Here is a 10,045-nt window from a genome sequence, read left to right on the forward strand (position 1 = left end):
AGGAGCTGGGCTGGAGTTCCGCTGTGAGCCGGCGTCTGCCGACTGCAGCCACACAGGATTTGTAGTCGGCGAGGATGAGGCTGAGCTGGAGCTGGGTGGGGCCCGAGTCCAGGCTTGTGGGGCTGCAGGCGGCAAACTGCACGTGGCCGGCTTCTGGGTCTGAGGGGGGGCCCTCCCACCTTAGGACTGCTGCAACTGGACAACAGGGAACCCCCCGCCCGTGCTGCACCCCTTCCTGGTGGAAGGCCGAGCAGTAAGCGTCTCCTATTCTGCCCCAATTACAGGCTGTATTTGCCATAAATGTACGCTTTGCTTGTCTTTTGTTTTTCTAAGGTTTATTTATTTATGTATGTCAGAAGTGGGGTACTGGCCAGAGGTGGGGGAGGGTGAGCTCCCTGGCCAGGGATCCCACTCCTGCTGCACTGGCTGTGGATAGCTTCATAGCGCAAAGACTTAACCCCTGCGCCTCCAGGGAGGGCCCTTTTCTTTCTTTTTTGTTTAAAGATTAATTTATGCATATAAGAACTGGGGTGCAGGCCAGAAGTGGGGTGGGGGGTGGTGAGAAGATTCTTCAGAGACAGAATGGGGAGTAGAGCAGGTGGATCCACTGAAATCCTCTGCTGAGAGGAGCGGAGACAGCAGAGGTCTGCTGCACCCTGGGGGTCCCTCCCTGGCTAATGGAATTCCTGCCCCAAGGGCTGCTTGTCTTTAACCCCTGAGCCAGGGAGGCCCAGCTGGGGGATCTAATAGCTGCCATTCTCAAGGCTGAGTTGGTACCTCCGTGTTGTTTTACCTGCATCTCTTTCACTGAAAACCGGCATTTCCTCATGTCAGTTGACCTTCTAGTGCATTGCAGACCACTGTAAGCTTCATTCTTTTAGACAGCTGTATAGTATTCCACAGTAGGAGTGCAGCACTATGTCTGTAATCGATGCCCTGTGTCTGCTGAACCACCCTGCGGAAATGATCCTGACTCACGTGCCAAGTACCTGCTCGGGCCTTTGCAGCCCCCACCGGGAGCTGCAGGTGCTCTCGTCCTAGCTACACAGACGGTGGAGATTGCGATTCACCTTGTGGAGGATGACACAGTGTGTGAACACAGAAGCAAGGGCTGTGGGGGCCTCTTTGCAGGCTGGTTGGCCAGAGCCCAGGACTGGACGTGTTTGCAATGTTCTTCAGAGCCCCACAACTGGGCTTAACTTCCGGTGGGTGGATGCTGAGGTCAGAAGAGAATGACTCAGGTGATCAAAGTCTGGGCACCGGGGCATCCCTGGTGGCGCAGGGGGTGAGTCTCAGCACTGTGAAGCTGTCCGCAGCAGCTGCAGCATGGAGTTGAGTCGGATCCGGCCAGGGAGGGACCCTCAGGGCACAGCAGGGCCCTCCTCACCCCCACACCTCTGGCCTGCGCCCCAGCCTTTGAATGCATAAATAAATAAAGCAAGTCTTCTTAAAAACAAACACCTGCTCCACGTGCTGCAAGTGTTTTCCCCCAGGCTGAACTTCTGCGTGGCCAGGAAGCCAGTCTGGTTGGGTGACCTGTGCCTGCTGGACGCACCTTGAAGGACTACAATATCACAGCCCAAACCCCACCTTCCCGAGACAAGGCTCCAGCGGCCTCTCGCTCACTCCGCAGACTCCAGCCTCAGCTGTCAATTATGGTCCCAGGTTTCCACCAAGAGCCTCTCTCTTCGTCCCTCTGTTTCTTTTTTTAAGATTTATTACTTATGCATACAGAACTGGGGTACAGCCCGGAGGGGCAGGGGCGGTTAGAGCCTTCCCCAGAGACAGAGTGGGGAGCAGAACAGGTGGATGCACTGAAGCACACTGCTGAGGGGAGCAGCGGGAGACAGGAGAAGTTTGCTGCGCCCTGGGGGTCCCTCCCTGGCGGGGATGGGACTCACGCTGAAGAGGCTGCGGCTAGCTTAGCAGGTGCTGGACTTGAACCCCTTGCGCCACCGAGGCCTGTCCCTCACCTCCAATCACTGCTGTCATAGCTGCTGGCTGTCTCCTCTGTTACAAGGAAACTAGCCCCATCTTCTGGGGATCAGGGTGCTTGCAAAACCCTCCCCTCTCCTCCAAGCCTTTCGCTGGCCTGCCTCCTCCTTCACTCACGGCCTTCTCCACCAGCCCACATCCCTTTCTGCGGCTTCGCGACCAGCTCCCTCCAGACTGCTGATCCCAGGATGAGCTCTAGGGCTGGAGAGAGACCTAGAAGGGGCCTCCCGGGTGTGCAGCGGCTTAGAGCGCAGCACTGTGAGGGGTGAGCCCTCTCACCCACCCCCTCCTACCTCTGGCCTGTTCCCCAGTGTGTATGCAGAAATACATCTTTTTTTTTTTAAGCCACTAGATGAGAGGTAGAGTCCCGCTCTTGAACTTCAGTTCCCCTTAAGGTGCTGGACAGGAAAGTCCCTTCGGAGCCCCTGGAGGAAATGAATCTTCAGAGAAGTGGCAAGGGCCTGGCCAGAGTGACGGTCCGTGGCTCCCAGGTTTCAGGAAGCGCCTTCAGCGGCCCCAAGAGGAAATGTGGGCAGTAAGTGAGGGGACCCTGAAGGAGCAAAGACCCAGGCAGTGCGCAAATAATGATGCAAGAGAGTCGGAAGCCCACAAGAGGGAAAGTTTCGAGGAGGGCGGGAGGAGGCTCGGTGCCCAAGTGGCGGGCTGGGCCTCTCACCGGCTGGACAAACACGGGGCAGCCAGGAGAAGCAGCGCTCCGGGGTGCACACGGCACCTCCCTCTGCTTGATTCCGCTCCAGGCACCCACAGCAGAAGGGGGGGTGAGAGGGGAGGAGGTCGGGGCTCGGGAGAGAAGGCGGCCAGGCGACTCCTTTTTTTAAAGAAGATTGATTTATTTATGCACAAAAGAACTGGGGTGCAGGCCGGGGGTGTGGGGGTGAGTGGATCCACCAGAGACAGAGCGGGAGCAGAACAGTGTGGTGGGCTGAGAGCCACCGCTGAGGGAGCAGGGGGAGACAGGAGAGGCCTGCTGCGCCCTGGGGCCACTCCCCAGCTCAACTGGTTCCCATGGCTGCGGGCAGCCCCACAGCGTTGCCCCCACCACCAGGCGCCCAAGGGCCCAGGCGATGTCTTAGGAACAGAGGAGGGGACTGAGGGGCTCAGTGGGGCGTGTGAGGGTGCCCACCACAGGGGCGGCCGGCTGAGGACGGGAGGGGAGGGCGGAGCTCACGCTGCCAGGAGAGCAACTGAGGCAGAGCAGGCGCTCAGGTCGTGCGTGCCAGGGCTGTGGCGCTGCGGCCGCGGACTCCACTGGTAAAGAAGGGACGTGAGAGGAGAAAATATAAAGGGGAAAAGGTGCGTGTGGGGGGCAAGCAGAGCAAAAGATCAGAGGCACCAATGGAACCTCAGACCTGAGCGCCCCCAAGGCCGGCGCCCCGCTTCCCTTGAGGCCGTTTCCCTTCCTTCCAGCCACGCTGGCCTCCTCAGGCTGCATGCTCCCCCACTCCCCTCAGCGCCTTTGCACAGGCTGTTCTAGTTTTAAATTTTAAAATTGTTTATTTATGCACACAAAAGCTGGGGTACAGACCAGAGGTGCGGGGGGGGGACTCACGGGACACAGTGGGGAGCAGAACAGGCGGATCCACTGACACCCACTGCAGAGGGGAGCAGCGGGGGCAGGGGAGGTCTGCTGCGCCCTGGGTCCCTCCCTGGCCGGGGATCGAACTGCTGCAGGGGCTGCCGATGCTTCACTGGGCTGAGACTTGACACTGCGGCTTCAGGCCCCCGCACCAGCTGTTTCATTTCCCTCCAGGGCACCTTACTCCTTCCCCTTCAAATTTTGCTTACCCGGCACCCTTTTAGAAGGTGTGATCTCAGGGCCACTCTGACCCCCCCTGAAGGAGGCAGCAAGCCTCCCCTGCTCCCCCTTTGCCCTGAGGCCTCCCCACGGGGCTCAAGCCCCTGCGTCCAGGCGCTCTCCTGCGAGGGCTGTTGTCTATATGGGGTCATGCCCTTTCACCTTGATGGCTGCTTCCCCATGGGTCTCACCCACACCAGGACAGAGGTCCTGCTTCACTCGCCGCCGTGTCCCCAGCACTTAGGAGGAGAGTGCGTGGCACCGAGTAAATGCTCAATAAATACTTCTAGAGACCCAGTTCGAGCATCCTTCGCGCTGGGGGTTTCCCTGACACAGCCAACAGCAATCCTGTTTCGCCACAGTAACTCTCACCACATCGTCCCCGCCTGTGTCTCGGCGGCTGAAACGGTGGCCCTGGGCCCCTCAGGGCCCCCACCCCCGAGTCCGCGTCACCTAGCGCCCCTTGTGCGATCCGGAGTTTCCTGGAGGGCTTCCCTGCACTCTCTCACGTGGCCACGCGGGGGCGCTGCGGGCCTGCCCTCCCAGTGCAGGTCCGTGACCGACTCGCCCCACACACAGGCCCTGTGCTTACTGTCCACTCGGCACCGCCGAGCCGCGTCTCCTACCTACCCGACACCACTTCACAGAGCAGCGCCTCGAGTCTCCTGCAATCCAGCACGTTAGTGCACAGGCTACACAGGTGGGTGCCTGGGCCACGACGCCTCGCGGTGGCAGCACTCTGCGGGGCGAACTGCCAGCACCTTCTCCGAGGTAGCAATGTCCAGAAAATCATTCAATTTTTAGACTTTTCCTCCCTGGGCGCTCGAGCGTTACTCTGCACACAGCAGGCTCTTGCAAGCTTCCGCTTTTGCCCGGGGCCCCCGCCCGGAATGCGGACTCCTGCCTCGGGCCGACCACGTGGGCACGGGAGCTGCCGCTGGGCGTCCCAGCCGAGCGCCTGCCCTGGGGGCACCGGGATGCGCAAGGCCACCCCGCCCCCGGCGGGAAGGTGGAGGCGGCCAGCTCCGCCCGCCCCATGGGGCCGGTCCGGAACCCTTGTGCCAGCTTCCCGAGGCGCTACCCGGTAGGGTAAACTTCCGGTGGCTGGGGACTTCTGCACGGGCCACGGTTCCGGCTAGTCCCCTATGGACCGGAAGCCCGTCACCTCTCACTCCCCACCCTTTTCCGGAAGTGATGCACGGTGGGGTTGCCGGAAGAAGTGGCGAAGTTACTTTTCAGGGGACCCGAGCAGCAGTGGCGCGCCAGGGGATACAGAGGAGGAGGAAGAGAAGCAGATCAAGGGGACGGAGGCAGGTGCACTGGAGTGTGGGGAGACGCGGGAGAAGCTCCGGGCCCGGGTCTTCCCGGCGTTCCCCGCGCTGCTGCTCAGCACCCCTCTCTCCTTCTCCCCCCCTCCCCTCCCCAGCTCGCGCCGCCCCCGGCTGTTTCCAGGGCAACGGGAGTAGGAGACCCCGCCTGAGGCCGCCCACGAGACCCTCGCGCGCAGCCATGAGCCCCGCCCCCCACTGGTGTTCGGAGAGGGGCGGGACCTGGAGCGAGGTGTGGGGGCGGGGCTTGAGGGCGGAGGAGGTGGAGGCGGGGCGCGATGGGCGGAGAGTGGGCGGGGATTGGGAGGGAGGTGTACAGATGGGCGGGGCAAAGTGATGGGCTGGTGTGTTGTGGGTGGGACGAGGGTGGGGCCCAGGGATGGGGCAGGACTTAGGGAGAAAAGAGGCGGAGCATAGCTGGAGTGGGTGGAGTGAGACAATTGTGGGGGGCTTGCTAGCCAGAGGTGGGGTGGGATCTGAGTAATAGGTGAGATGGAGCAGTGGGATGGCGGAAGGCTGAAGCATCACTGAAGCTGAAAGGGCAAGACCCGGAAAGGGCTGGTGGATGGAATCGGGGTGGAGCCTGTGGGGAGGGCTGGACTTGAGACCTAGCAGGTTGCTCTGGAGCCAGTAGGCAGGGCCCAGGTAGAATTGGTGGGTAGGGGTTGCAGGCTGTCAGGGACTGAGGGAGGTGTTTATGGGAGGGCGGAAGGGGTGGAGGAATTTGGGAGAGGTGGAAGAGAAGTGCCCCCGGTGAGCCTGTGGCTGACCCTCTGGCTCCACAAGGCTCTCCTTCCAGCGCCCCTGTATTTTGCAGGCTGCTCCGTGACCCCACCATGTCCACCACCACCACAAGTTCTCTGGACACCCCCTTGCCAGGTGAGTGATCCCCTTTGCCACCCACCGTGTTCCCATCACAGACTCGTCAGGAAAAACTCACTGTGCCTCCCTCTCCCAGGAAATGACCCCCCTCAGCCCAGCACCCCCTCTTCTTCACCGGCTGTAAAGGAGGAGGGTCCTGAACCCTGGCCGGGGGGCCCAGACCCTGACGTCCCAGGCACTAATGGGGCAGACACAGCCAGCAGCATGGGTGAGAAGGGGTCTAGGGATGGGGGCTGTTATTGGGGCTCGGGGCTCGGGGCTCAGACCAGAGGAGAGGGCACAGGAGCAGGGAGAGGGACCCGGCGGTGCAGACTTCTCCGTTCTGTGCTCTTCCTCCATGACACTGTTCCTTCAGGCTCCGCCGCTGACCCCTCGTCCCCGCTGGACGCTCGGTCCCGGGCTCCGCCTCCACCCTCTGGCTCTGCCTCTGGGGCTCCGGCTCCAGCTGGCCCCTGTTGACCATGCACGCCCCTGTCCTTGCAGACCCTGGCGAGGAGCCGGAGCGCAAGCGGAAGAAGGGCCCGGCGCCGAAGATGCTGGGCCATGAGCTGTGCCGCGTGTGTGGGGACAAGGCCTCCGGCTTCCACTACAACGTGCTCAGCTGCGAGGGCTGCAAGGGCTTCTTCCGGCGCAGCGTGGTCCGCGGCGGGGCGGGGCGCTATGCCTGCCGGGGTGGCGGCACGTGCCAGATGGACGCCTTCATGCGGCGCAAGTGCCAGCAGTGCCGGCTGCGCAAGTGCAAGGAGGCCGGGATGCGGGAGCAGTGTGAGTGCCCGGCGGGCGGCCGCGCGGCCTGGCCGTGCCTGGGGCCGCCGCTGAGGCCGTTGCCTCCCGCCCCCAGGTGTCCTCTCTGAAGAACAGATCCGGAAGAAGAAGATCCGGAAGCAGCAGCAGCAGCAGCAGCAGCAGCCGCCCGGGGCCCTGGGCAGCAGCAGCAGCAGCTCGGCCCCCGGGCCCGGAGCCTCCCCTGGAGCGTCCGAAGTGGGTGGCCAGGGCCCTGGGGACGGTGAGGGCGTGCAGCTCACCGCCGCCCAGGAACTCATGATCCAGCAGCTCGTGGCGGCCCAGCGGCAGTGCAACAAGCGCTCCTTCTCCGACCAGCCCAAAGTCACGGTACTGCCGCCCCACTGCCCGTGGCTCGCAGAGGGCGGGGCCTGGGCTCGCGGGTCAGCTGGGTGCGGGCTGGCCTCAGGGTGCCTGGGGCTCCCAGGAGTCTTGACAGCCGCCCTGGCCCTGTGTCCCCCCAGCCCTGGCCCCTGGGTGCAGACCCCCAGTCCCGCGACGCCCGCCAGCAGCGTTTTGCCCACTTCACGGAGCTGGCCATCATCTCGGTCCAGGAGATCGTGGACTTTGCCAAGCAGGTGCCCGGCTTTCTGCAGCTGGGCCGTGAGGACCAGATCGCCCTTCTGAAGGCTTCTACCATCGAGGTAACAGCCAGCCCGCTGCCCACCCGGAACCCCGGATAGGCTGGGCGCACACGATGAGCACACCCGCAGGCCCTTGCCTGGGGGCAGTACCCTGCCCGGGAATGGCAGAGTACTGGACAGGATCCTCAGAGCCCCCATGAGCCGGGCGAGGAGGGAAAGCAGCTGAGGACCGGGCTGGAGGCCATGCGCTTCTGCCAGCGGGGCTGCTAGGCTCCGCGGCTCGACCCGGAGCCACGGCAGCGGCTCTGTGTTGAGCCTGCTGGATGCTGCAGCGCCGCAGTGCTCAGCCGGCGCAGCCACCCGGACAGGCAGCAGTCCCTGCCCCGGGCCTCCTGGCTGCTTGGGCGCAGCCCGGGCCACGGCGCCCTGCGTGCTGGACCCAGAGGGAGGCCAGCTGCAGTGTCCACACCGCAGGCTGCTGTTGCTAAGAGAGCAGCGTCGGTCTGGGTGCGCCCGGGCCCCCCACTTGAGGGGCGCTGCCTAGAGGGTCACAGAGACCCCTGCTCCCCTGCCACGCAGATCATGCTGCTGGAGACGGCCAGGCGTTACAACCACGAGACCGAGTGCATCACCTTCCTGAAGGACTTCACCTACAGCAAGGACGACTTCCACCGCGCAGGTGCGCCCGGGCAGGCGACTCTGGCCCTCTAGACCCTGTCTGAGCTCTCAGGGTTTTTTAAAAAACATTTGCTTTATTCATATATGCTCACAAGAGCTGGGGTGTAGGCCAGAGATAGCAGATAAGAGGACTCGTTAGAGACAGAGCAGGGAGCAGAACAGGCAGATCTATGCGATCCACTGCTGGGGGAGCAGCCGGGAGCCAGGAGAGGTCTGCTGCACCCTGGGGTCCCTCCCTGGCCAGGGGTCGAACTCAGGCTGCAGCGGCTGTGGGCAGCTTCACAGTGCTGAGGCGGCCCGGGAGCAGGAGGGGAGAGAAGTCCTGGGAACGCCCGCCCTTGTGGTTTGCTGCATTATCCAGGCGACAAGCCAGCGGGGACCCCGTGGACCAATGCGGTTCCGCCCTCCGTTGACGGGGGCAGCGGGTGGGGGAGTTGTCAGCTGGCCTCCCGCCCTCAGGCCTGCAAGTGGAATTCATCAACCCCATCTTCGAGTTCTCGCGGGCCATGCGGCGGCTGGGCCTGGACGACGCGGAGTACGCCCTCCTCATCGCCATCAACATCTTCTCGGCCGACCGGCCCAACGTGCAGGAGCCCGGCCGCGTGGAGGCGCTGCAGCAGCCCTACGTGGAGGCGCTGCTCTCCTACACGCGCATCAAGAGGCCGCAGGTACGGCCGGCGCCCGCCCCCCACCCCGCACAGGGCTCCGGCCCTCAGCGCAGCCAGCCTCGCCCACGGCGCCTGGCCTGGCACAGCCCGCCCACAGCGCCCTCTGCCCGCAGGACCAGCTGCGCTTCCCGCGCATGCTCATGAAGCTGGTGAGCCTGCGCACGCTCAGCTCCGTGCACTCGGAGCAGGTCTTCGCACTGCGGCTCCAGGACAAGAAGCTGCCGCCTCTGCTGTCCGAGATCTGGGACGTGCACGAGTGAGGGACCCGTGCCCCGCCCACGCCTCGCACCCGCCAGTGACTGGACACTGTCGCCCCTTCCTCCTGGGTGGGAAGGGGCCCAGCCGGCCGGGGACCGCCCTGCGACTCGGAGCTCCGCTCCAGCGCCCCGCCCCAGGGATGAGCCCCAGGGTGGCCCAGGAGGCCCCCTCCCTGCCCACGCAGTCTTCCTGGGGCCTGGGAGGAGGTGGGCACCCGACCTGACGGCCCCAAGCTCCCAGCCGCCCTCCCCGCCCAGCTTACACTCCAGCCCAGCACGCCATGCACCTTGAACGGAGGGAGGGGTGGGCCCCTGGCTCTCCCTGGGGCCCAGCCGAGACCACAGGCCCCCCTCTCCCTCTGCTACTTTTATTTAATAAAAACAAAACAAAACAAAAAAAAAAAACAGGCAAATAAAATATGGATAGAAACCTGTTCTGAGCCAGAGTGAGTTGGACTTGGGCGCCACCTTGGACAGACAGCCGAGGGGCGCCCTGGCTTGGGGGGGACGGATGTTGGACGCAGCAGTCCAGTGCGACAGGACAGCCTCAGGGCCACCTCCCCACAGAGCCGCCCCGGAGCCCCGGAAGGATACGAGGACTTACGCGGGCGGTCGGGGCTTCGGTCCAGTGGGGGGGTAGCGGAGCCCCCAGCGGCCGCTGGTGCCCAGCAAGCACTCGCCGAGCAGGTGGTGTGGTACTTCTGGCCGCAGGGAACAGGACAGTCCCTTCCCAGGTCGAGCTGGCAGTGGGGTGCTGAGCGGGGACAGTGACGCGATGGGGCGCACCGCGGAAGGCTGGGGAGCTGGGACCTCAACCAGAGGCTGGACCCCCAGCTGAGGGAAGGGCTGTGCCAGGTGTGGAAGGTGAGTGCCCCGCGCTCTCCGAGCAAGGAATACTCGGCTGCGAGGGGTCCCCGTGAACTGGGGGCAACCCCCGGGGCGAGCGAGAACGGGGGTGCTGGGAGGGACGGGCTGGGTGCAGGAGGTGTGTCCGTGGCCGGAGAGGTAGCAGGAGCGAGAGCGAGCAGCGGCCTGGCCCCGCGCGCGTGCCCAC

The 10,045-nt window shown here is 64.0% G+C and overlaps 1 protein-coding gene across 3 annotated transcripts; it reads left to right on the forward strand.

Moving 5' to 3' along the window:
* Positions 1–4,380: 4,380 nt before the first annotated feature.
* Positions 4,381–9,434, forward strand: NR1H2 (nuclear receptor subfamily 1, group H, member 2). Of its 3 annotated transcripts, none has more exons than XM_012733595.1 (11): positions 4,381–4,511; positions 5,004–5,125; positions 5,238–5,371; positions 5,957–6,018; positions 6,098–6,229; positions 6,505–6,786; positions 6,863–7,134; positions 7,269–7,448; positions 7,968–8,067; positions 8,526–8,734; positions 8,848–9,434. In XM_012733595.1, exons 4-11 carry the CDS (start codon positions 5,976–5,978, stop codon positions 8,992–8,994), a joined length of 1,365 nt encoding a protein of 454 aa, XP_012589049.1. In that variant the 5' UTR covers positions 4,381–4,511; positions 5,004–5,125; positions 5,238–5,371; positions 5,957–5,975; the 3' UTR covers positions 8,995–9,434. The 3 variants fall into 3 exon arrangements, with proteins under 3 accessions (XP_012589049.1, XP_012589050.1, XP_012589051.1); XM_012733596.1 differs by having other exon boundaries at positions 5,051–5,125; XM_012733597.1 differs by lacking the exon at positions 5,004–5,125.
* Positions 9,435–10,045: the final 611 nt, after the last annotated feature.

This window comes from Condylura cristata, unplaced genomic scaffold (genome assembly GCF_000260355.1).
Source record: "Condylura cristata isolate star-nosed mole 26May11 unplaced genomic scaffold, ConCri1.0 scaffold00041, whole genome shotgun sequence".
Classification (NCBI taxonomy): Eukaryota; Metazoa; Chordata; class Mammalia; order Eulipotyphla; family Talpidae; genus Condylura; species Condylura cristata.